This window comes from Megalobrama amblycephala, linkage group LG21 (genome assembly GCF_018812025.1).
Source record: "Megalobrama amblycephala isolate DHTTF-2021 linkage group LG21, ASM1881202v1, whole genome shotgun sequence".
Classification (NCBI taxonomy): Eukaryota; Metazoa; Chordata; class Actinopteri; order Cypriniformes; family Xenocyprididae; genus Megalobrama; species Megalobrama amblycephala.
Genome location: NC_063064.1, coordinates 17669944 through 17696271, shown reverse-complemented (window position 1 = coordinate 17696271; position 26328 = coordinate 17669944). Strand labels below are relative to the sequence as shown.

Below are 26328 nucleotides of genomic sequence, written 5' to 3'. Positions count from 1 at the left end.
CGAGCTGGCCATATCTCAAGCTTGAACTTCACATCAGAGCTCTCTCCTCAGCATGAGCTCCAGTTGTGCTTCATCTGCGCGCCCTGACGCTGGCATTTCACAGGTCACCACACACACAGCAGGACCCTGCCGCTTATAAAGAGTCTCTGACGTAACGCCACGCACCTCCAGCTGAGGGACCACATAACCAACTCATAAGAAGAACAGGAAGAGCTCACACAGGGAGAAATGTCCTGGTGTTAGTTTTGACCTGATGAAATCAATTAATTCTTCTCACAATGCATAAGAAACATCAAAAAGAATCAATCAAGCAATCAATTTACAGTTTGAACTGCCAGTAAAAGGAAGGTTGAGGTTAAAGGTCAGAGTGAACCAAAACTGATTCAGTATGGTCAATTAAACAGAGCATTTTTTGTTATTGTAAAATGTCTTCATGTAGTTCTATGCATAATTTGAATATTTTAACGTTTTGAGATGCTTTAAACAAATATGTCTTTTGGATGAAAAGGCTAGTTTATCTATTTGAGTTGTCAATATGCCATGAAAACATGTGCTTCTATACTTTTAAACTCTGTCTGTCATCAAGAGTATTTTCATAAAGAAAAGACACTTAAAGGAATAGTTCACCCATTAATGAACATTCTGTCATCATTTAATCAGCCTCACAATGTTCCAAAACTGTATGACTTTTCATTCTTCTAACATATTTTGATGGGTTTTGCCCATTAAAAGAAAGTCAGTGGGATCCAAAACCAAATTATACTTTTATTATTTGGAAAATAAATAAATAAATACAGAGACATTTTTCAAAACATAAAGACATTTCACAACATCTTTTTGTCCCACAGAATAAAATAAGTCATACAATTTTAGAACAACATGAGTGCGAGTATAAATGATGACAGCATTTGAATAGCCTTTTTTAAGTCATTGCAGTGCACTTGATCTTTATACTGTATGAATGTGTGTATGTGTGTGTGTCTTAGTAAACTCTACATTTTGAAAACCAAAAATGTCCCCCATGAGGAAAACAGCTTATAAACCAAAGTGATGTTTCTTTGAGAAAAAGTTTTCTGTGTTGGTTTAGGGTTAGGGGATTGAATATACAATTTGTACAGTATAAAAATCATTATGCCTATTGAATGTCATCATAATGATAGGAATGCCTGTGTGTGTGCATGCGTGTGTGTGTGTGTGTGTGTGTGACAGATCTGCTAGGTTTTTTGCAGAGCTTGCAGCAGGCATGTGTTTCTGTACTGATCTGAACACTGTATCACTGAACAACTGGAGTTCAGCAGAAGAAAAGTGGTGGAGTGAGAACATAAAAAAATAATCTTGGATAATCTTAGAAACCCTAAACTGAGAGTTCAAACTGCAGAGTAACAGAACACAAAGCAGATTCAATGGCCAACCTCTACAATCAAGGACAATATTCAACTTATATAACATTGATCATCCTCCTCTACATGTTCTCCCATGATGCATGCTGTGTCTTGGCACGGAAATCTATTGGATCTCTACCAAGAACAATGCATTGCTTTAATGATGCTTTCAACTTTCATTGACGTAGTAAAAATGTAACAAGGCCAAAAATGAAGCTACTTTAGCAAAATAAGAGTCACAGAAACTCCCATTTCTCTGCTTTTCTTAAAAAAGAAAGAACATTCTAATCATGTCGTTCCAAACCTGTATGGCTTTCTTTCTTCTGTGGAATATAAAATAAGATACTTTGATAAATGTCTCAATGTTTTTGCCTTTACAATGGAAGTCACTGGGGTGCAATATTGTTTGGTTCCAACTTTCTTCAAAATATCTTCTTTTCACAGAATAATGAAAGTCATACTGGTTTGGAATGACGTGAGTGTGAGTAAATTATGACAGAATTTTCACTTTTGAGTGAACTATCCCTTGAAGTTTCAGTCCACACCAAGCCACATTTTGTACTTTTCCATTATTAAAATTGGGTGGCACATCAAATACATTCAATAGAAGCACCGATAAATAATTGATGCTCTGTTTCCGAGAAAACAATAGGCGGGAAGAGCTAATTCCTCTGGAGGGGTACCCATGCTGAACATCAGTATCCCATGAGACCAAACAGATGTTTACAATAGTGGCATCAAAGAGCCATCCCAGCACATGCCAGCCAGCTCTGAAGACGCCACGGCTGCCAGTTGTCAGAACCGTCCACTTTGGTTTGTTGCTTGACGGTTCTGAATTCATTAATGAGCTCAAACAAGCTGACTCCAGGAGATGCAGAAAAGCAGTCTGTTTCCTAACGGGGCAAACACTGGTGGATAATCTCTTACAATTCTTTTTGTATGTGTGCATTTCAAGATAACTGTGAGTAAATATGTGCTCTAGACAGTGGTCCTCGCTTTCATCATTTTGTCTCTTGGCCCAACATGAGAGCGCATCATATTCACAGAAATTGATGATCATAATAAAGTGCCAAGCGTGAATCTACAGTGTGTAAATCCTAAGCCTGCACAGCTTGGAAGCAATGATAATATGCTATTTTTGTCTTGTTGTAATGGTTGTAAAAATATGCATACAGAGGAACAGCGCCTAAATAACTTGGCTATCAGAAAAAAGGATGAAGGATTAGACATGGCCATTTTTCTATCTATCTTCGCCTCCTCTCACAGTCGCTTACCCCCCTTCCACTCCCCTGTAAATTAGCATTATATCCATGAAATTAAAATGCAGTTCCCTGGAGATAGCCATTGAGATTAGGGTGTATACTGCAGGTATTTAGAGATACACATGTCAAGGCAAGTCAAATTAATTTCATGATTGCGGAAGATTTGAAAGGATTTCATACCATTCTGTCTGGCACTTATATTGTATGTACATTAATTGGGTTTTCCATGTCTGAGGGCCTAATAAATCACTGTTCAACAGACAACCCATCTAATAATTTCTGTGCACCTAGCATTAAATTGAGCAGATTAAATAAGAGAAGGCTGGCAGATATCAAATGAGAAGATGTTTCTCCTTATCTTACATCAGCTGTTTTGGGCTGTGGATCTTAATGGTGATGTTAATATAGTGAAATACACAGCTGGCCCGGTGCTTTTGCTTTCAATGTGGGAGTCCAGGCATATGAAACCTCTACAGGCGGTTTTATGGAATTCAAAAAATAAACCAGTACATCACCCTGATAGCACATGTGAGATTCCTCGTGTCAAACAATTACTCCTAGTTCTAGTGAGATCAAGGTTGTGATACATTTGGCCACAGAGAATCAGCACTTGCAGAAAGCTCCCTACATTTCTGCAGAATCTGAACACACATGAGGTCCTCTTAAAGGGATAGTTCACCCAAAAATGAAAATTTTGTCATTTACTCACCCTCAAGTAGTTCCAAACCTGTATACATTTCTTTGTTCTGCTGAACACAAAGGAAGATATTTGGAAGAATGTCAGTAACCAAATAGATCTGCACACAAGCAAGAGTGCTGTTCCTGAATGAATCTGTGGTTTTTGAACAAATCAGATGATTCAGTGACTCAATCAAAGTTGAATGAGTGGAGTAAATTATTCAGTAGCTCACATATAAAACTGAATGAGTGAATCAGTTGAATGAATGATTCAATGACTCACACTAAATGAATGAATCAGTGTTTTTGAACTAACTAGTTGATTCACTGACTCCCTAATCAAGCCTAATGAGTGAATCAGTTAAGTAAACAGGTGTGTTCGACATCGGCTGCGGCTGGATGTAACCGATCGGCGAGATTAGCCGCGTCCAGGCGGGGAGGGGCTGAAAACGGAGACGTGAAGTCGGACACTTTCTGCTTCCCGTAGTGACGCTCGCGCTGCGTTTGCATCGGTTTGCATACTTTATCACAGCTGAAGTGAAATAAATGCAATATTTGACTAATACACTGATGTTTTAGAGACCTTTTCATTCAAAACTTTATGTACTGCTTACAGCGTCTGTTTTTACAAGAATAAAGTTCAACATAAGCATATTATTTAAATAACAATGTAGTGGGGTCTTTGTTTTTTATCCGTTTTATTTTGATAAACATGACACAATACAACATCACGACTACATGAAAAGTTCTTTAACTGTTATAAAAACACAGATTTTTGAGCATTAGTGGAGCTGAAGGCGTGACAATAAACACGAAACACACGTGATCGTTGTCATGCGGTGAATCCGGCCAATCATGAAACAGCTGTGCCGTCATCAGCGCTCGTGCAGCTCCTCTTGAGAAACTGCGCTGGCTAACTCAGGTGGCTGATCTCGAATCGCTCTCGCGGTACTTTAAAGCCATACGTCACAGTCACCTGACGTCAGCGCTGTCTCAAGTCGGACAACATTTCTTACCGGCATGCACTGCTTCAAGTCAGCCGCCGATCGGTCTTTGCGGCGCTGCATCAAGTCGAACAAGCCTTCCAACTCAATGATTAACATTCAAAAGCTGAATGAACGGATCTGTTGAATGAATGATTCAATAACTCACTTAAACACAGTAACTTGTTTCATTCATGAATAAATCAGTGTTTATAAAAAAAGTGATAGTACTAAAATGACAGTAATGACTAATAGTGATTTTTAGTTAAAATACTTCTATCACAGCTTAATGTGTTGAGACAACTATAAGTAAGCAATTCATATTGTTATAAGTAGCAACACATATTGTTAGACAACACATATTGAACCACCTTCATCAAAGTTATCCATGTGATTCACAGCCTACTATCTCGCCAGTCCCTGTACTCTCTGCCTGTCCCTACAGGTTCAAATAAGGTGATTGCTCGTGCTCCTCATCACTCTCAGTCAGAGGTTATCATCATTACCCCTTTCTACTTACTTATAGCCCAGTCTGAGCATGCTGTCTGTCTGCTCCAGATCTATAGCTCCTCTTTGAGAAGTCAATAAGAAAATCCCAGAGCCGGGACTGTGTCTTGCATTTAAACGGCTGTAAATTGCCTCTCTTTTCCCCCTGCGACTGCCATTTCCCATGTAATGGTGTCTGATGGGGGAGACTGTGATTTTGCTGTCAGGGCTGTCAAGGCTAGAGGCTGGTGCTGGATTTTAATGTGCTGAGATACAGATCAACCCAGAGGAACTGTACAATGAAAGGCACCTATCCAGAATAAATGAGACACATGAGTTTTGGTAGAGGTTACAGGAACTATGCATGTTTCATTTAGATTACAATTTTCTAAATATATAGTGCATTTTCTTTTTATGGATTTAATGTACTGTATAACCCCATAAATAAACTAATCTCATCCTTTGAATTTTAAAGAAATGTTGAGGGTTAAATGCAATTTACGCTCTACTGACAGAATTTGAGGCATGCTGTTGATTACCACAAACAAAACAAAATGTGCAATGTATTTACTATGGAAGCCTTAAAGCTTAGTCTACCATATATTTTACATTTTTCAAATAGAAAATAGAAAATGTTCTGCAGAATGCAAACTGAAGGACAAGAGAAAAAACAGCCTTCTACCATCAGCTTTCCAAATGCTATCCCATAATTCAATGCTCAGCATTAACACACTGCGCCGGAGGCTGTGGCACGGAAGAGTCTTTAGTGAATGAAATATTCCCGTAAAGAACCAGATGTCACACATCAGCAGAAAGGGTGCAGGCTGAGGCTCTGCTGTGGGCAGGCTGGGAACCGTGGCGTAGCTCAGTTTGGAGAAAGATCAAGAGCGTGAAGCAGTACAGGTGCAGAGGGTCCCACATGGCAGAGACTTCACCCCACTTCCATGACCAAAATATCATAATGCTATTGGTTTAGGCTGCCTTGAAAGAAGGGAGTAATTGGTACAAGATTGTCACCTCCAAAAACCGACAGAAAGGTTGACACTGAAACAAACCTATAGCTAAAGAGAGGGGAAAAATTGTTAACACAAAACATCTCTGTCCACTGATAACCCAATATATGGCACATGCTGTATGTGTTGTTTTTGCACCTGAGAGCAAAGCATAAAGTTTAATAATTTCAGGCATGCTTCAGCTGCATACTTATGTTGTTTCTATACACGAAAAATAATGGTAATATAACGTGCTAGTAAAACTGTGCAGGTCATGTAGTGCCTACGTCTTCAACCCTGCACCTGGGGACCCACTGTCCTGCAAAGTAGAGCCCTGAGTGGGATTGTTTTCTTGATCCCGCTCCCACTGAATTTCTGACCACTCCTGCCCGTACCCACAATGTTTGTATCCACTCCTGGCTACAACGGCAAACATTCTGTTACAGCTTGTAGAAATTGTAAAAAAAAAAAAAAAAAAATGAGACCAACATTAGGGCTTCGCTAAACATTCAGAATAACAGAGATAAAATGTTGCGTTTAACTAAACTGACCGTAAGATAAAGTAGTGCTAGCACCACAAAGGCTTTTTTTAGCCTTATAAAACTCAACTGTTAAAACAAAACATTACAGTGGAGCCTAGTATTAGTGATTAGGGTTTGAACTAAACAGTGCAGGACAGTGGGTCCCCAGAAGCAGGGCTGAAGACCTAGGATGTAGTGGATATGCTCTTTGCGTAACAATGAATAACTAAAGCATAAAGAATTCACAAAACTACACATGTAATCCTCTTCAGACTTATTACGGTGATACTCCAACATCTTCTAGAACATAAGTGTCTTTTGAGTCGTAAGAGACTCTTTTATCCTTCGTCAAAGAGTGTCTGCCAGGGACCAGGCAGATTTATTAATAAGGCTTGGAGACAGACGTAGCCTCATTTGCTCTCTGCTTATATCCTTGGGAAGTGCAGTTTAATACAACGGTGATTGAAATAATGATGAAGACCCCATTAAGAGAGGGGAGACGCTTTAGGATGCTGCCCCAGAAACAATGAAAGATTTTAGTCTTTGACACAATCTAATTCAATATAAAGTACAGCTTGTATCCTGCAGCATGTTGTTCATCTGGAACAGATTGTTCCTAAGGAAAAACAAATTTCCTGCTGATATTACACAGATTATTTTCATTGGCTATGAACAGACAGATGTCATGGAGTTGCGCTCAAAAGAAAATCTTATTGGCCATGAGAAACATTTTTCTCTGTGCTAGTCAAGTGAACCGGTGAGTTACATCAGTCGATAATAATCTTCAAATCCTGTCAGCTGTTTTGATGAACTTGTTTCCATTATGTTTACTCCCTGCGAAAATTGTATTTGTCTTGAAAATATATCAAAAGAAGAAAAAGGGGATAAAAACATATACACAAAAGATTGTCTCTGAAGCAGAGAGGTGCCAGAACATGTGGAGTTTCAGTGCCTGAGACCCAGACAGAGGAGGATAACATAAATGTCAGGAGTGTTATGCTCATAATGATAGAGTTGGGGAGTTTGGATCATAGCAGAACAGCATGTACCCTGTCCTGCCCTTCACTCCAAAGCCCTGTTTCTATGGTTTTGCCCTCATCTGACAATGTCAAAGCCAGGCTTGTGATTTGTTAAGGGACACTATGTAAACTCTACATATTCATATTCCTTTCACCCGCCATCGACCTCCATTTCTTCTTGGTTTCTCATATTTACGAACTGTCAAAACTGACCAAGGTTTAATAGGTGGAGATATGCATGTAGCAGTGGGGGGATTGGGGGCTTAAATGTTCAGTTATTACCCACAGGACCTCCCCAACAAGCAAAGCATAAACCATTACTTTTTCTCCACTATGTTAAAAAATAATATCTTACCTTTGTCTGACTTTTGCCTTTCATCATTATTTCAAAGTGAAGCAACAAAACAAAACAAAACAAAACAAAACAAAGCACAAAACCAAAGAACAGCACAGAAAAGCAAAACAAAACAAAACAAAACAAAACAAAACAAAACAAAACAGAAGAGAAAAACAAAGCAGAGCAGTACATAAAAACAAAACAAACCAAAAAAAAAGAAAAACCAAACAAAAAACAAAAACCGAAACTAACACTAATCAGTTTCAGTGTTAAAAACACAACAACGAAGTGTTTTGGAAAATGCTAAGTACTCTATTCAGTACTAAAGGCAAGATTTGCATACTTGGTGGTGTTTTGAAGCAAGCTGCAACATATACTGGTATACAGTGGTAGATGCACAGTACATTTGGCAATTATTATTAATAAAAGTAACATTTGATTCGTTTGCAAAGCATGCATATTTTATGTCTGCATTCATTAAAATGTCTTTAATTGACTATTGCTGGTTAATTGATTACAATAACTCATAATAAATAATAAATTAAACTCTTAGATGTATTAACATCAGATCAACGTCTCAAACAAAAGCTGGAGCATAATAAATTAAAACAACAACAACAAGTACCTAATAATGATATTCATGCTTATCAGACAACCAAAAAGTGCACTAATGTGAATGTTTGCATGTTTCTTAGTTCGTAAAAACAGTAGTACAATACTAAGAGACACTCATGAATAAGGAAACAGCGAGGGTGGGCTACGATGGTTGAGAGTTCATGGGGGAGATGTGATTCTCTAAAGTGCTCAGATGCAACCTTTTAAGGCCCTGGCCTGTCACTGCCAATGCACACAGTCCGGGTCCCCTTTATTTATCTCATTCTATCGCCCCACTTAGTCACTGACCCCTCAGGAGATGCTTGACCCTCAGAATCCTGGCCTGTGATTGGACAGAACAGGGGGAGCAGTAATAGAGCGAGGATCTCACTGTTGACCCTCCACTTTCAGAGGGTAGACTGATTCTTATAATATACAAAGCAAAATTACACTGAACATATCCATCACTGATATCTTCATGGCAACATATGTCTGTTGTGTAGATGGAACATGTCTTACTGAGTTTCCAAAGCTACAAGCTGTCGATTACTGTTTATATTCACCATCTGGTGAGGTTAACACTACATAGCTGCACCATAATGGAACCGCATCAACAACAGCCATTTTGTAAATAGAGTTATCAAAGCAGCTTAGAAAGAAACAAGACTTGTCTGAATGAATCACAGATTATAACCGTTTAAAGAGACTCTATACAGTAAACCAGCCAAAACTAGATGAGAAACTGATGTATGAGTTTGGTTGCATGATATAACAGTTTGATTTGATTTGGGTTTTGGGGCAATCAGGAATATTCATCTTTTCTCCTCTGGGGAGATTAGATTTATACACTCCTCACTAATCTGTCATCTCTGTTCGAGTTCAGACTGACTTTCTATTCTCAGAAACGAATGGCCGAGGGGGGCAGGGGAGCAGTCTCAAACAGGTCAGGGGTTGTAGTCTGGGAGATTAGGAGTTCACGTTCATTTCTCTTGCTTCTGTCTGAAAAAGGCCAAAGGTTACCAGCACAGGAAAAGGAGGAGGGGGGTTAGACAGGCTAAAATCTCAGACTTGTGTCTGCCAGTGCAAGCAAGGATGTAATTCGTAATCTCTCAAGTCCCAAAACAAACACAGACAAAAACAAACACACACTCACACTCCTCTGCAGGACCACCACTGACCGTGAAGGAGGATGCTTGTGTGTCAACAGTGTTCAACTATAGATTCAATACTCTAAAAAAGCCTTTTCATATCAATTCATGTCAAGCCGTTGCATTTCATATGCGCACCACAGCATGTCCACTGCAGATGTCCACATACAACAAGAGCAAGAAATACACAAGCACAGCTGGAGACAGCTTTTAACCAGGCCCAAAACAAGGAATACGTATATACAAGTTGCATATAAACATTTAAACTGCACATTAATTGCACAAGGCAGTTTTTACATCAACTTTTTAATGATATAATTACTTCAATTTATTGGTGAAATATAAACAATCAAATGGTGGCTGTAATAAAAACTAGTTTTCATGACAGATTTATTAAAACATTAAATAATAAAAACAGGTTTAGTGAAAAATAATAAATATGTGATGAATATAGTGCATATATTTAGCAAAATGTATATATAATTACATTAATATATAAAAATAATTATACATTTAAAAGAAATTATGGTAACACTTTATTTTAGTGTCCTTGTTACATGTACTTACTATAGTAATAACAGTAAATTATGCAATATTACATGCAACTAACTTAAACCACACCTTAACCCTATAGTAAGTACATGCTGTTAATTAATATTACTCAATACTTAAATGTATAATTACAATGTAACAAGGAAACCTTAAAATTATTACTTTTATTCAGCTAGGATTCATCATATTGATCAAAAGTGAGAAATGACTGATTAAATGACTTATATTGTTACAAAATAGATAAATAAATGCTGTTCTTTTGAACGTTCTATTAGAAGAATTCTGGGAAAAAAATCTTTAAAAATCTTCTATAAAAATATTAAGCAGCACAACGAAAATCTTGATTTCTGAAGGATCATGTCACAAATACATAAAAACAGAAAGCAGTTATTAAAAATTATAATAATATTTCACAATATTACCATTTTTACTCAATCAAATGCAGGTTTGATACATTGACCCCATATATTCGAATATTACTTTTTGCATTACATATTGTTTGACGATACTAGAAAAATAAAGAATATCCTAATCAAACTAATGATATCATGATGCAACATCCAGAGGTGTAGAGTAGTACAAAACTGTAAAGTTCTTCAGTAAACATTCATACGCGTGAAAAGCATGTTATTGTTTCTGCCCAACCATTTTACATGCCGCCTACCACACATTAGGCAAAATTACCTGCTTTAAAAACAAAGAATGCAAAAGATTGTAATGAGGTGGTCCAGCATGCGTCCTCCATGTTCATTCAGCACTGCGGTGGCATCACTGCTCCCCTCTTATTCAGAAACTGGAGCAGCAGTGAGATCAGGCGGTGCCCTCCTCCCTCTGCCCACTAATCCCTGAAAGATGATCTATCTGTGTCCCGCTCTAACACTTGCTCGCTCGCTCGGGACGGGTACGGAAGAGGAGGCGGCCCTGTCCTTATCAGCCAGACAGACACCCATCCTGCTCAGGGGGTCCAATCCTCCCTTTTCTGCCCGTTCCGTAATTAGATGATGTGTCTAGGTCTGGCCAGGGATTTGGCCAGGGCCTGAACTAGGTCGGTGGGTGATAGTGTTGTTGTCTTTTTTCTTTTAACACCCCCCTCCCCCCATCGCTCTCTAGTGTCAGGCTAATATCAGTTTTATTTGTCAAACGAATGTGTCTGACACACAGTGACGTGGCCCAGATCATTACGTTAAGTGCTGGAGGACATATTGACACTGTTAAGAGGTCTCAATGGACTGATGTTCACTATGAACTTGACACAATAGACCGTGCAAACATATCTGTGATTGGATTTGATTTGATTTTTTTTTTTTTTTGCTGATTCAGAGAATAGGATGAGAACGAAAAAAACCTGGCCTGCACACCTATATCAGAATTACATGAGTCCACTGATGCATGACTATATGGGAATATACAATTTGGCAGACAAGATTTTGGACAGTTGCCCATTATATGGAAATACCCAGAGAAATGCAAGCTTGCACTTCAGCCCTCGGGTTCTGACGACCGCCCTTCATTGATTACTAAATGTATATTACCATTATTGGCACTTTAGTGACAGTCTGCTTTAATTAACTGTTTTGGGCCATTTCAGCGTGTATCGATGCAACAGCTTATTGATGCAGTGACGCTGACCATATGGATCGGCTGACATATTTCACTGAAGCATTAGTGGCTGTATCTATTCAGATGATGATAGCTCATTCTAATCGTCAATTTTGTGGAAAGATGTAATGATGTCATACCAGGACAGTCACATATGCTTTCAGATCTTCTCATTTAATGTTCAGATTCTCAAGGCAGGCTTATTAGTTGTTCTGTATTCCCCACACTCCTTCATTAACATTTTACTTTACAGAAGAAATTGATGTGCGAAGCCACTAGAAAGACAGTGCCCACTGCGTCAGTGTCCAAGATTAAGAAAAATATAGATTGCGGCTAATTTATCTCTTTGTCCATATCCATTCAGCCATCAATCCATCACGAGCATCTAATCCATGACATTTTAGGAATGATACATGTTTATCTTCATATAATATACAATACTTTATGAGTTGTATAAGTTGACGTTCTGTGGTGTGGCATGCTATTGTAAAATGAATAGTTTCGACTAGACATGCGCAAACATTACAATTCTGGGTGATACTGTTCAGCTGATAATCCTTTTTTATGTTATGGTCGATAACTAATAAATAGTTAATATTAAAATTCGGTACTACTTCATTTAAAAAAATACAAATTAAAACATTAAAAAAATACAAATCTATTGTTTTCAATGCTACAAGTGAATTAAGCCAGTACAAAAGTATAATGTACACTATGAAAAATTGACATTTATTTTTCTAAAGACTACATTTAACGATAAGCATATAAGCATAAAAAACACTAAATATAAAATATCGGCTGCTGGAGTATATCAAATAAACCTTATTCAGAGCAGCGCATGATGGGTATGAAGGCGAGGATGTGAGGTAGAGGTCTAAAAAATATTTTTTACCTTCTCCCGTGTTTTGTCTCATTCCCATCCGTATGTAAATGTATAGTTTTTTTCATGTCCATGAAATTTCCACAAAATAGTTTCAAGTTAGGCCGCTTAGAACACGTACACCTACACATCCCAGCGTAAATGCTCCTGATAATCACAAACCACTGTTAATTTTAACAGAAAAGCAAGAACAGGCTACTACATGCCTGATTTGGCACAGCACAAACTGCGCAAAGAGCGCTCCCTTTATAATCACAAAAAAGCTGTCGCTCATTTAAAGGTGCTCTAAGCGATCCTGGGCGGAGTAACTTCCTGTTGACGTTCGAACTGTTGTCAAACAAAACAGAGGCTAGCTAGACCCTCCCTCCTCCTCCTCCTCCTCCCCCTCCCCTCCATGCTTCCTGAAACAGTCATGAACGCGCATTTAAAATCATTCTTGTCGGTTATTGGCTGGAGCATGTTTATTATGTTTCGTGGTCCAGGCTGCTTTTTGTTGCCGTTTTTGGAGCTTGTGGCGACTACAGAGACCGTGGTTTTTTACAGTGTGTTCAAGGGACAGGCAGCTAGTGGATAGTGAGGAGATGTTTGCTGTATGTGACAAAAAATGTTTTGGCCTAAAAATGCGTGACATCGCTTAGAGCACCTTTAAGTTAATCGCTATCACACAAAGTTCCGTTATAATCAATGAAGCTGACTGCACAATGAATCTTTCATTATGCCTACACTTTGTTATAATCAGAGGATTTGTGAGCGGGCACTGAACAAAAGCTCTGGCGTTTTGAGAGGTGAGCGGATTCTAACTTAAACACCTCTGATTAGCCAAGAAATCAACAGTTATGTTTGGGATTGGTTACACTGCTCAACGCTGCAAAAATGTGTTGTAAATAGAAACCTTTCCAGAGCGCAAACACAGATACACACTGGATCGCTTGCCTAATGCTATAATTGTGGAGAAAACTGATCCTAGACCATCAGCTATGGGCAGATTTTCCTTCTAAAAGCAAACAGAAGCAGTAGCAGGCAGGGGAAGGCTAAAGGCTCCGGTATACTTCAAACAAAGTTCTGTTTCGTTCTTCGTTTAGGGGTAAAACGAAGTTCGAAATGCGTGACCAGCGATATACTGTAAACGAACATCTGACACCGCCCACACTGCTGAGAGCGACGGTTATATGAATATGTAAATATGTGATGTACACTTTCTTCTCAGCAACAAAATAAACAACAAAAATGAGAATACAGCAAGCATTTATTATAGAAAGCATAAGAAAAGCGTCTGATCATAACAACATGGGTATGTTAGCTTGAGCTCAGCAAATTAGCACTCACATCATGTCTTTATATAGCACTTTATTCAATAGATTGCTTAAAATCAAGCAGCTTTACAGTATCAAACATGAAAAACAGTGTTAGTGCCTCATTTTATCACAAGCACAACTTAATTTTGTACTATGAAGCGGCTATCCAGTGTGTTCATGTTTTCACCCGCGGAGATCTTACCTCAACGAACTCAAACACTTGAAATGAGTCAAAGACGCGTCCCACGCGAGTGAAGGCGGAGCCTCGGCGCACACCTCCTATTATCATCACTGACCAATGGTAGTACAAAGGTGTTTTGCAGCTGAAGCAAACTTTTCCTGAAAGTTTGCTTTGGCAAGCCGTTTCAAACTTCCAAAAAGAACACAAAACGAACTTCGTTTTGGCCCGATTTTGTTCGAAATGACATCACATCAGTTCGTTCTTCGATTTCGTTTGAAGTATACCGGGGCCTTAAGCCGATGCTTGCGCCTGTAAATAGTTTTATTTTATATTTTTGTTGTGCTTGTTGCTTTTGTGTAATAGAAGGATAACAATTTTATTTGTTTTTACATATTTTATTTTTAGATATTTCTATTTTGTCCAGCAAATCATTTTATTTTCCCGCAACCCACACACACACACTCTGTTGCGGAGTGCTTGCCTTTACTGTGAGGGATATACTTACCATGTTTTCAATGGTATCTGCTGTAAAAAGTTGTAAAAAGCTTTTTCGCAGCTCATGTTGTCTGGAGTTTTTTGTCTACTGAAATTTCTTGGAAAGATATTTTTGCAGTGTTTCATCAGCAGAACAATCCAAAAACACATAAAATAACAGTACAGCCCACTGAAGAGATGTATGTCTATCCCACACAGCCTTGCTTACAGTCCTGTTAAAAATCAAAGATGGCACTGCTGTTAAATAATGTCTATAACACAAGAAAACAGATATGTTAAAAAAAAACTAAATATTTTATTCTTAATAATAATAATAATAATAAATATAAAAAGGTGGATAAAAAGATTCAGTTACAGAATTTAAAATACACATTTTCACTTACATATTCACATACATTTATCCTAAAATCTTGGTGTTGATTTTTTAAAAAGTGCATGGATTGTGTCAGCTACACAAAAATGCAAACACTGAAGGCATGCCTGCAAGTGTGCTACTTCCATTTATGAAAATCGAGAAATACATCATGAATACATGACTCTACATGTGCCAGACTGCCTTGAAGGTCTTGTCCTAATTTAAGTTTTTGCTTGTAGCATGTAACACCTCTTCAGTTAGCATCTCTCTCTCTCTCTTTCCATCCGCTGCACTGTAGCTGTGCCTCACTGCATGGAAACTTTCACCCCCCCATCCTTGACACTCACACACCCACATGCACACAAACAGACACACCACGACAGAGAGCGGTGGGTGGAAGGGGAGGAGACTGTGTCTGGTAAGGTTGAGCTGTTTACAGTGTGGGTTTATAAAACAGCAGACGAGGGGGGGCGTCCCTACAAAGAGGGAGCAAGGAGGAGAAACGGCAGACGAGGATAGGGAGAGTGACTGAGAGGATAGAGAGCGTCTGAGAGAGAGGGTCCGCATGCAGGGCAGAGTGATAAAACAGCAGGCAGACGCTGGAGAGCTTTTTTTTTTACTTCCACCACAACTGCTACAGCAGAGGAGATGCTTATGTGAGGAGAGCAAGTGATTGTGCATAGTAAGCAGAAGCTGTCTTCATTTTTTATAGTAAGTACTACATTTCATAACATACTTAATCATATTTTTAAAATTATTGTTTGTTTGTTTGTTTATATATATATATATATATAAATTACATATTAAAATATATAACAAATTAAAGTAAATGAAATATGTGTGTGTGTATGTGTATATATATACATACATATTTGCTATATAGAGAGAGTCTCATATCTAACTGATTCAAATGACATTTAAAGATTTATGTCATTATCAACACATACTATAAAAACATGACATTTTTAAAACAGTTGTCTTGGAAAAATGAAAAATGAAAAGTTTGTGTTTAAGAAATGAAGTTTATAAGAGGTCACTGAAGACATGTCTGTATTTATTTCAGGATAAGAGCAGGATTTGATAAGTTGCTGCATCTTAGAGTGTCTTGTCATGGATGACTCTAGGGAACCTACTGAATAGATCTCAGCGCTGCATCATGGTTCAGCAAAGAACCCACAAATACTTGTCAGTCATGGACAGCAATTCTACCAGAGAGGTGTTTGTGGGACTGGCGGCAGAAGACGATGTTGAGGTGTTTGGACATGGACCTCCAAACAAAGATCCCAACTGGTGCAAAACTCCAACTGGGCACATCAAAAGACCAATGAACGCTTTTATGGTCTGGTCCCAGATTGAGAGACGGAAGATTATGGAGCAGTGGCCTGACATGCACAATGCAGAGATTTCAAAGCGCCTCGGAAAACGATGGAAACTACTGCCCGATTATGAGAAGATACCCTTCATCAAAGAGGCTGAAAGATTGCGTCTAAAGCACATGGCTGACTATCCTGACTACAAGTACCGGCCCAGGAAGAAGAGCAAGTGTTCTACCCCTGTGAAACTTGGCGAGAAGTTGCCAATGAAATCCAGCAAGCCCCATTCAGTAAGATCTAGTGGGCTCTCCTGCAAAGGGCTAAAGATCAAACCTGCTTCTACCAAGCATAAAATGAACTTCAATGGCAATAAATACAAGAGCTACAGCGAGAGCATGAGCGATGACGACACAATGGATGTAAACGTAGAAAGTCCAGTGACTCTGCAAGACGATCACAACCCGTCAAGTCACTTTGTCCTACACCAGCAGGCCACCATTCAATCTGAGGACCAGCAACCAGTTCCTGAGCTCAGAGTGAAAGTGCCCATCTCTCAAACCAGCAGCATCCAGAGTCTCTCCTCGGACAGCGAATGCCAGGCTCCCCCAGAGTCCACGATGAGCGAGCCACAAGGGTCGACGTCTGGAAGATCGTCCACGCCGACCTCAACCAGCTCCTCCTCTTTGGTGTCGTCGGTGTGCTCAGATGAGGAACTGGACGAGGAACTCTTGCATATCATTTCCAACAGTATGCCTATGGACTGCTCTGCTCTGGACAAGGACTTTGAAGCATTTCATGCTAACTCAGGATCCCATTTTGACTTCCCAGATTACTGCACTCCAGAGGTGAACGAAATGATTTCTGGGGACTTGCTCGTGCCCAGTATCTCAGACCTAGTGTTCACCTACTGAAGTTGCGTCCTCTGTAATGTGGACAGGCCTGCATAGCTGCCAATTTAAAAATATTTTGTCCATGTTGTACTTGGACAATTCCTTTTTCCATGTGTTTATTTTTCTCAATGAATCCCGTAAGTGCTATTGCTTTACTTTCCGAGCATGTCACATCTTGTTGGTTTAGCTAACAGACACACGGGGCTTTGCAGAGCTGTTAGACATTCAGATCTTGTTCAACACTTCGGAGGAAGCTGGGTGTAATTCTTAGAGATAGAGGACTAAGTTTTACCAGCTGTTTCAATAAATGTTTTAAACTGAAAGCTACTCTCTCTAAGTACCTGATGAGCAGCAGTTAGATGCAAAACTTAAAGTGACATTAAAGTTACATTTTGTCATCATTTACTCACCTATATGACTTCCTTTGTTCATGAAACACAAAAGAAGATATTTTGAACAATGTGTCAGTTGTTTTTGTCCATACATCCATAGTCAATGGGGACCAAAACAACATTGGACACCATTGGATTTCACTGTGTGAAGAAAAAACACTGTGACATTCTTCAAGATATCTTCTTTTGTGGTCCACAGAAGACAACATGGTAAATAAATGGTGACAAATTTCATTTTTGACTGAACAAGCCCTTTTATATCCAGCACTGTCATTATAATGTAAACTCTTACACATTATTCATTCAAATCTGATTTTCACCAGAAGTTTCATTATGTACAAATATAGAGGTCCGCTGACAGTATTGGTACATTAATATTCTGAAAGACTGGGGAAGAAATGATGAAAAGGAAAATATGACTGAAACCATTTATTAAAACCTTCAGCACTTACAGTAAAGCATCAGTAACCTTGCGGAGGAAATCACTGCAGACACATCATTCATATCCTATTCGTTAATTAGGTAATAGCACTTTCATCACCTTGCCATTGCCGCAGACGTTAAGACACACATGTGATTTAAAGGCAGCTCTGCATCAGCCCTGCGTGCAGGTGTGTGTGTGTGTGTGTGTGTGTATGTGTGCGTCAATGTGTGCCTGAACTGTTTGGACTGTGGACAAAAGGGGGTTAAGGTTAGGGTTTGGGGGTTGGGACTGATTCTTTCAGGGAACTGTGCATCTGTCCATGCAGGCAGCAGCTTTTATGCAGGGGTCGGACTCTGTGCTTACCGAGCGTCTGCCGGGGTGGGGAGGCGTACGAGGGGGGGCTCTTGCACCGGTTCACTGAAATGCATGTCATGTCTGCAGTCTGGCTGCAGCTGCCCCGATCAGGGCTAGAAATCTGTGTCTGCCAGCTGGCCCCCATTGACTCTCTCAGGGATCGTTTGTCTAGGTCCTAGTGCCTCCCGTAGGTAATTCATCTGTGATGATCTGTGTGTGCGTGTGAGCGTCTCTTTCTCTCCCGGAGAAACCATCCGAAGCCAACCGAAGTGACAGAATGCCCCGATTTCTCAAAACAGGATCCGTCCTCTTTTTCTTTTTTTTTTCCACCCACATGCTCTTATTAATTTCAGCTCAGTTGGTGCCCGGGAGACCGGCATTATTTACCTCCCACCAACAGTTGTCAGAGAAGGGACAACAAACCCTGCAGTTTGTATCTTACATAAACTGTTAATCCTCGTCGATTCCCGGCGTCCTGTGAAGATGCAGCAGCATGCTGTGCAAAGCGAAGGAACACAAAAGGAAAAGGACCTGATGTGTGTTTGCTCTTGGTTTAACCTCACTGTTTGGACTGCATAATGACTACTTTTGTGACCACAGAGGCATAAACAGTCTCCATCTTGCTGTGTTTCCTTATTGTAGGAAAGAGTTGACTGAACTAGTTCGGTACAACCAGTATTTTTTCTAGACCATGATAGTTTGCAAAAATCTTAGTTTTATCAAGTGGTTTTTAGAATGATGCCACATTCGGTGGTCAAACATGTAATTCAGGTATATGTATTTCAACTGAAAAGGGAAATGGCGTTAAACACAAGAGGACCGATAGGAAAGATGGACATGGTTTGTGATACGAGGCCTTCATTCATAAAACACAAACATATGAGGATTTTCAATGTATAAAATCATTGCGTCAACATATATGTATAGCGCAGAAAGATTTAGTGCTTTAAAACTGAAGCGTTGGCATTTTAAATGCTCAAAATTGTAGAAACTGTAGTAATAACGCAAGCTACTGGAAACTTTTGTTTCTTTATAAGTGAAGCAATGGATGGCATTACTTTTGTAATACAAAAAGGTAATTTGTATTACGAAAAACCAAAATCAAGTTTGCATGCGTCATATATAAGGATTTGTGAATAGGTAAAAAAAAACAAGGCTTAGGCCTTCAACAATCATCAGGGAAATGATTTCAGGAAAGCGATATGTTCACTATTTTAGCAGACTCTGCACTACTGAAATTGTGAAATGACTTGCCACACCAGAAGTTAACACACAGGAACGAGTCTTTGCATTAAGACGTATGTAAATCAAATCTGTCTCCATACATTTTTGAATAATATCAGGTGACACACTGAACCAATACCGTACCAAACACCAGCAGTCAATTAAACGGACTCAGGACTAAAAACATCAGCCCACTGTGGATCTGCTTTGATTCAGCCATTACTAAGATGCACTCCGTTTGGCCATCGTATGTCATTTTTGATGATTTGCAAAAGAACTGTATGTAGCATCAAGGGTCAATCTGCAAAGTTGTACCTTTTTAAATATTAAATATTTTAAAATGCCACAATCCTTCTGGGTGCATTTTTCAGCTGTAAATAAAACATTATTTAAATGTGTCTTAAAAATGGGCGCTTTACGTTTATATTTGCCAGTATATTTTATCATTTTGTAATTGTTTTATTTTTATTTTATAGACAGTGTCATTTATTTATTTGATATTTTACTAAGAGCACCAGAAAATGGGAACGACACATCACAGATGGGCTCAGGCAAATTAGTGTCAAAGTGATAAATGCAGAAAGCTGTATATAACTGAAGCAGTGTAAAAATACCCATCTGGTCGGCACCTCCTACTTCTGGGCTGGGGATTAATGAACAGCATTCTGTGTGATAGAAAACCAAGGGCAATGCTAATTTCACACAGGCCAGACTCAGCTTTGCTAAACCTGTCATATGCGGAGCATGCGCTTCCTCATTTCCATGTTTGGCGGAAACCTGCTGCCAAAATCAGTGATTGCCACCAATGGAGTCTTATTACAAAACATGGGCCGGTCTTCCCTTTCAGGACTGAAGAATTTTCATGGCACTAAGCTGATCTATCACAGAAGACTCCACAGACCCGCACAGTGGTTTGTACTGCAACAAACGCAACAAAACCAGATAATTCCCAATGCAACACTGTTTTTAGGCACAGAGCTAATTTATAATCTCAGCATGGTGCTGTTTCAGCTATTACAGACTGTAGGTGAGAAATCTTATGTTGGATCCCCTATGATCATCTTGGAATGTGACAATGATATAAAAACATCAAGAGTCATCAGCTAAAGCACTCTTCAGAATCAAAAGGTGGCCAAACTATGACCATATTGCCTCAATTACATTGTTTTACAATTTTTCATAGTTAGAGGTCCACTTCTCTGATTGTTTCCAACGGAAATAATACTAGGTTGTTATTTTCCACTATTTTTTAAATGATTTATTCCTTATGCAATCAGAAGATGACTGAATGGTCACAAAACCTACAACTTAAGTGATATTTAATCCATAGTATATGTTGTTTGAATGCTTGTGGTTTGGATCTTTCAACTGTTATCCGGTATTACTTTATACCGTCATCCAGGTCTAATGCTGTACATAATTACACTGAATCAAAAGATTTTGTTGCCTTTACATGAATGACCACAGCATCTGATCAGCAAACATTGCGTTCACTGTCACACAGAGACATAAAGTATGACAATGTGTGGTGTTCAAGTTTACTCGAAAAGAGTTAATTTAACACATGCAGAAGTGATGTTGTCATGTTTGTATATGTGCTATTATCATGCTCTTAAAGGGATAGTTCACTGCCAAAAACCCTCAGACTTAAACATGTATGTCGTTTTTGGCCAAGCTGCTCTTTTCCATACAGTGGAAGTGAAGGGTGACCATGGCTGTCAAGCAAGATTTTCAGTAAATAATGGTTTGAATTTCACAAAAAAGGTTAAAGCAACGAACTGTTGCTTTAACCTATGCTTAGAGAATGATACTTCTGCACAACTCTCTATAGGTTTAAGCATAATAGATTGTGATTTGTTTCCTCAGTCATTCTCTTCACTGCACTGCAATAAAAAAGGAAAAATAACTTAAACTGTGCACAAAACCTTTCAAAAGACAGGAGTCTTCTACATGTTAGCAGAGATTTGGATAATTAGCATTGCGTAATTCATGTGCATGTCTGTTTCCATGGTGTGCTGTAGTATCTCTATACCTCATAGGTACTGAGCACAAATAGAGACGAAAGCACTTTAGTGTACATAATGATGGTAGATCTGAGCAGTGCATGTTAGTCATTTTGATGGACTCATCAGTGTAATGACACCCTCATCAATAAACTGCTTTAGTCGACACATGACCTTGTCTGTGTGAGTGTGATTTTAAAGAGCTTACATGCTCAATACAATTACATATATGCACATAAAGCTACTTTTATCAATTAAATTAGTGTGGATTAAGCATATGTGGCATAAGCAAGCTGCCCATATGTAGATAAGTTTTCTAACATGCATTTGACATAGACCTGTCATGTGTGTCTGTTTAACGCTGCGGGTTTCTCCCACTCTGTCTCTGACGCGAGTTTCAGAAAGGATGCAGATGTTCTTGTGGTCAAAGCGCACAGGCATGAAAGGTTGCAGCAGCAATGTAAGTGACAGCACGTTACATGCAAACATACACAGCTAGCTCCATATGACATATGAAAATGCTTTAGCACTAACAAACACAAGAACCATTTCCAGGCGTTTTTAGCCTACACAATTGAAAATGGCCAGTAATACAATCAAGTGTGTGAACTAAAATATATCTGTATTGTTGTAATTCAATAAGTCACTGTTCTCACATGTATAAGTTCATTTCTACATATAGAAATTGATATCAGTTTAAATGAGAGCCATTTGATTAGTCAACAAAACTTCAGGGAAGACTTCCACATGGGACGGGCTGTGATGTTCTCTCCTAACTGTATATAAGAACCACAAGGCCACTCCAGCCAAGGGTGACGTTTTAAAAACTCATCATGACCACAAATTATGGCATTTTCCACTCTTGTGTCCCGTCTGAAAAACATCACAGCATGTCTGCAGTGAGTCAAACAAATACATTGTAAACCGGCCACACAATACACTGTATAATATTCAGTGACAACAAATATATTATCCATATATTTTCCTTTCTTCATAAATTATCCTTTCTTCATAGAGGTAGAATAAACACACTTGTGTATGTTTGTGTAATGATCCCAATTATAATGTGCTACATGATTATGATAGATGATGTCTACATGGTATTTGCTTTTGTTGAAGCCATCAGCCTGCATTATCAATTCCAGGTGAAAAACTACATTACCCATGAGTCTGCAAAGAAATCTCCACCAATCAGAGAATTCCTGACATAAGAACTCTCCGGTCACTCCTATAAAGCACTACGAATGACAGAGTCAGTCTTCCTATGCTCCCAAACTAAAAAAAAAAAAAAAAAAAAAAAAATTGGTTTTGTTGGTTTGGTTCATGGCTTATAACTCTGAATAAAATCCAATTAAATTGAAACACTATAAACAATTGTTTATAATGCTACAAGTGGATTTAGGCACCACAACATTAAAATGTGTATCATAAAAATGCATTTTGAGATTTACTAAAGATTACAGTTAACATTTATTAAATTATTTGAGTTTCGCACAATTAAAAATCAATGTTGACTAATAAAATAATACAAATCTCTAATATCGGTCAATAACTGATATTTATACCAATATATTGTGCACTTCCCTATTTATGAAGGTTGAATTTCACCAATTACAGCCAGTTGGGAACCTTGCTTTGCATATCTTTAAATAACAAAGTTGAGGAAATCCGAGCACAGGTGCCCCATACTGCTGCACCCCCAGAGCAAATGGAGATTAAGCGCCTTCCCCAAGGGCTCAGAGGAACTAAGAAGTGCCAAGGGCATAATTCAAGATGGGATCTTCCTCTATATCTAACCATTGGTTTTCTACTTCCCTTGTGGCAAGACTATGGTAACAAATACCAATTTAAAAGCTGTGTAAAGTACAAATAAGCTAAAAGTTTTAGAAGGCTTAAATCTACTCTGCTCGGTGGATGTTTAATAGATGCCCTGGCCTTGATTCCCCATCACCAATAAGCTACCTTCCTGTGAGTAACGCCACACCTGAGAGGATTAGCAGGATTACAGGCAATGGCTTTCACACAGGATTTGAGGCATCCTTCCAATAGTATGCAGCAATCCAAACCAGGCCCTAAGAAATAGTGCTCTCTGAGCAAAAAAGTACATGTGTGAGCCGAGGCTGTTGTTTTCCAAATACAACATGCCAGGTTGGCCCAACAATGTCTCACTTTAATTTTAAGCCCTGCTGAGAGAGCACACCATTCATTTTACTCCCCTGCCTGGTGCCTTGTATCGGCAGACTAGTTCATCTACGTGCCTCTGTGATGGATGCTCACAAAATCTGTGTCCAGTAAAAGCCAAGTCTCATCTCTGGAACAACTTATTGAATTTCCCTAGGTGCTTGGCTAAGCAGATAGCTGTTTTACAGTGTGAATAATTGGACTCTTATATTTCACTGCAACTCACTTTCCAGTGGCTGGTATGAGGAAATGTGCCGATAATGGTGCGCATTTGAGCCACTTTTCTGAGGGTCGGACAGTGAAATGTGCTGTTCTGTCCAGGCTGATTTATCTAGCGCTCTCTTGCACAGGCTTGCGGATGAGAAGAGAATTAGCCCTATGCTAAACTGCTGCGTCAGTCCGGTGTTGTCCATACTTGGATCAATTAGAGCTCACTAATTGCTGTACCTCCAATTATGCGTTGATAAGCAGGAGATGGAATGATTAGAGGCTGTTTCGGGAAGGTGAGTGGAAACTAAAGATCTGAATGACTCTCTAGGGGTGATTGGGGGTAGGCGAGCAAGACCGAGAGGGAAAAAAGCCATGTTAGGCTTGGCTGACTTGGTTTTGTGAACTTTCAGACATGGATGAGAAGAAAAGACCCAGTTTTTCCGGTGGTATGCTGCATTATGCTGTTTCTCTGACCTGCTTCTGCCCTCGCTGTTGGAGATACGGCAGCCTAATCGAGTGAGTCAGCATCTACATGCACGGATTACCAGACCAGAAGGATTCTGCACTACTTAACATGTCTTTGGGTCTAAAATCAGGAGTGTTTCCAACACATTTTCTCATTAAAGGACTAAAAAGGTGGGTCAAAATGAAGCATAACAAACCTGAGTTTAGTCAAAGAAGAAAATGTGTGTAAATTGGTCCGAATTCAGTTCTCCACAGAAGGTCGTCATATGTCCTCTCTTAAGTAGGGATTTGAGGGGCCATAGGGACATGCAGATGGACAGATCTGGACTGCTTGTCCCCTCCAGCCATGTCTCCAGACAGTTGGACAGAGAACGGTGTGGCACAGAGAGAGGGGCCCATGCCAGTGCCAGGAGGAAACTGTAATGAGAGATTTTGAGGGGGTGTTGAGATACTCGGCCCCTCACACATTTATACATACAGACAACCACAAACACATGCAGAAAGACATACACATTAAGATATGTTCACAAGTACGCCCACGGTAGCACACTGACCATGTTTGTATGCACATGAATTTTCCAATTAAGATCTATATACTGGTGAAACGTTTATAGAGAAAAAGAGTTTAACATATTCTACAGCTATTGGAATATTTCTGTATACATTGAATTATGGGAGGCATTTCCGGTTTGGGGAAATTCCACTCAAAAAGACTGAAACAAATTTCAAATAATAAGGTTGCGCTACAAATAATCCTCAGCCAGTTTGACTGAATGAGCTGTCAATTTTCCTTCATGTTTTATTTTCAGACATCAGAATAATAATGTAACGCTTTGTATTTTAATGTGATATGGTATCACAAGAATATCTGTGGCAAGAGAACATATACTGCGCATTTGTGGTCTGCTCTCCTGATTTACTTTATGATATAAATTGGTTTTTTTACCGCACCAAAAATATTCTTGTCGCTTTATTAATATTAATATTGAACCACTGTACTCACATGAACCAATTTAAATATGTTTTTAGTACCTTTATGGATCTTGAGAGAGGAAATGTCATTGCTCCCTATTCAGGCCTCACGGAGCCATTAGATTTCAACATAAGTATCTGTTGTATAAGTATCTCCTGATTTCCCCCCAAAAAGTATTTTTTCTCCCCAAACTATGGAAGTCAGTGGGGCCCATCAACTGTTTGGTTACCCATATTCTTCAAAATATCTTCTTTTGTGTTCATCAGAAGAAAGAAATTCATGCAGGTTTGGAACAACTTGAGGGTGAGTAAATGATGACAGAATTTTCATTTTTGGGTGTATTATCCTATTAATGCTTTTAAACTTTTAAGTTTGCTTTAAATGTTTGATGGTTGAAGGGTGAGTACAATAATGTCACTTCATTGTACCCAGTAAAAAAAAATCATTCATAGAGTGAGCCTATCACTGATTGTTTTCAGTTAAAAGAAGCCATAATTCGTGTGAAAAAGGTGGATATTCTGAGGGTTCTAAATTCTATATTTTGAATAAATGGTGCATATTATTTTATGCTTTTCCCTACAGGAAGTGATGCATTTTTGGCAATTCTGCACAGTAATTGAACTCATTTGGACTCATTAAACCCCATTCATGCCATTGACAACAGCACAATAGCAAAATGTAGGTCATGAGACTCTTACAGTGCTTTCACTCATCTGTATTTTGATTTATGGTAATTTCTTTTCAGACTTCTATTCCCTCCAAAAATATGTTAACTTATTGCTTGACTTTTTTAAACCCAGAATTACTCTAATTTGGACAGAAATCAGCAAAAATAAATGAATGTTCAGCTATGGTCTGAATTAGGTCATTACAAGAATCAAAATTATGATATGCCAGCTGTCTTATTCAGATTTCTAGAATAATTACCAGAATATAGGCCTATTAGATTATTATAATCAGGCACATTACATGACACATACACCACCTTACCGTTCAAAATTTGTGGTAAGTTTTTTTGTGTTTTTGAAATAAGTCTCTTATGCCCACCAAGGCTGCATTTATGTAATACATTGAAAACAGTAATATTGTGAAATATTATTAATAAAATAAAAATAATAACAGTCACTTCTGATTAATTTA

General features: G+C 38.8%; 2 protein-coding genes across 2 annotated transcripts in view; one reads left to right on the top strand and one right to left on the bottom strand.

Annotated features, from left to right (window-relative positions):
• The window catches only part of pnp4a (purine nucleoside phosphorylase 4a), a 55990-nt gene extending 31326 nt beyond the window's left edge, over positions 1-24664 (bottom strand). Inside the window, exon 1 of the mRNA XM_048172794.1 lies at positions 24413-24664. The gene's annotated coding sequence lies outside the window, so the exon portion shown is untranslated. The remainder of the gene's footprint in view (positions 1-24412) is intronic.
• sox12 (SRY-box transcription factor 12) lies at positions 15168-19705 on the top strand. The gene is made up of 2 exons (XM_048172792.1): positions 15168-15470; positions 15823-19705. Exon 2 carries the CDS (start codon positions 15874-15876, stop codon positions 16981-16983), a length of 1110 nt encoding a protein of 369 aa, XP_048028749.1. The 5' UTR covers positions 15168-15470; positions 15823-15873; the 3' UTR covers positions 16984-19705.
• Positions 24665-26328: the final 1664 nt, after the last annotated feature.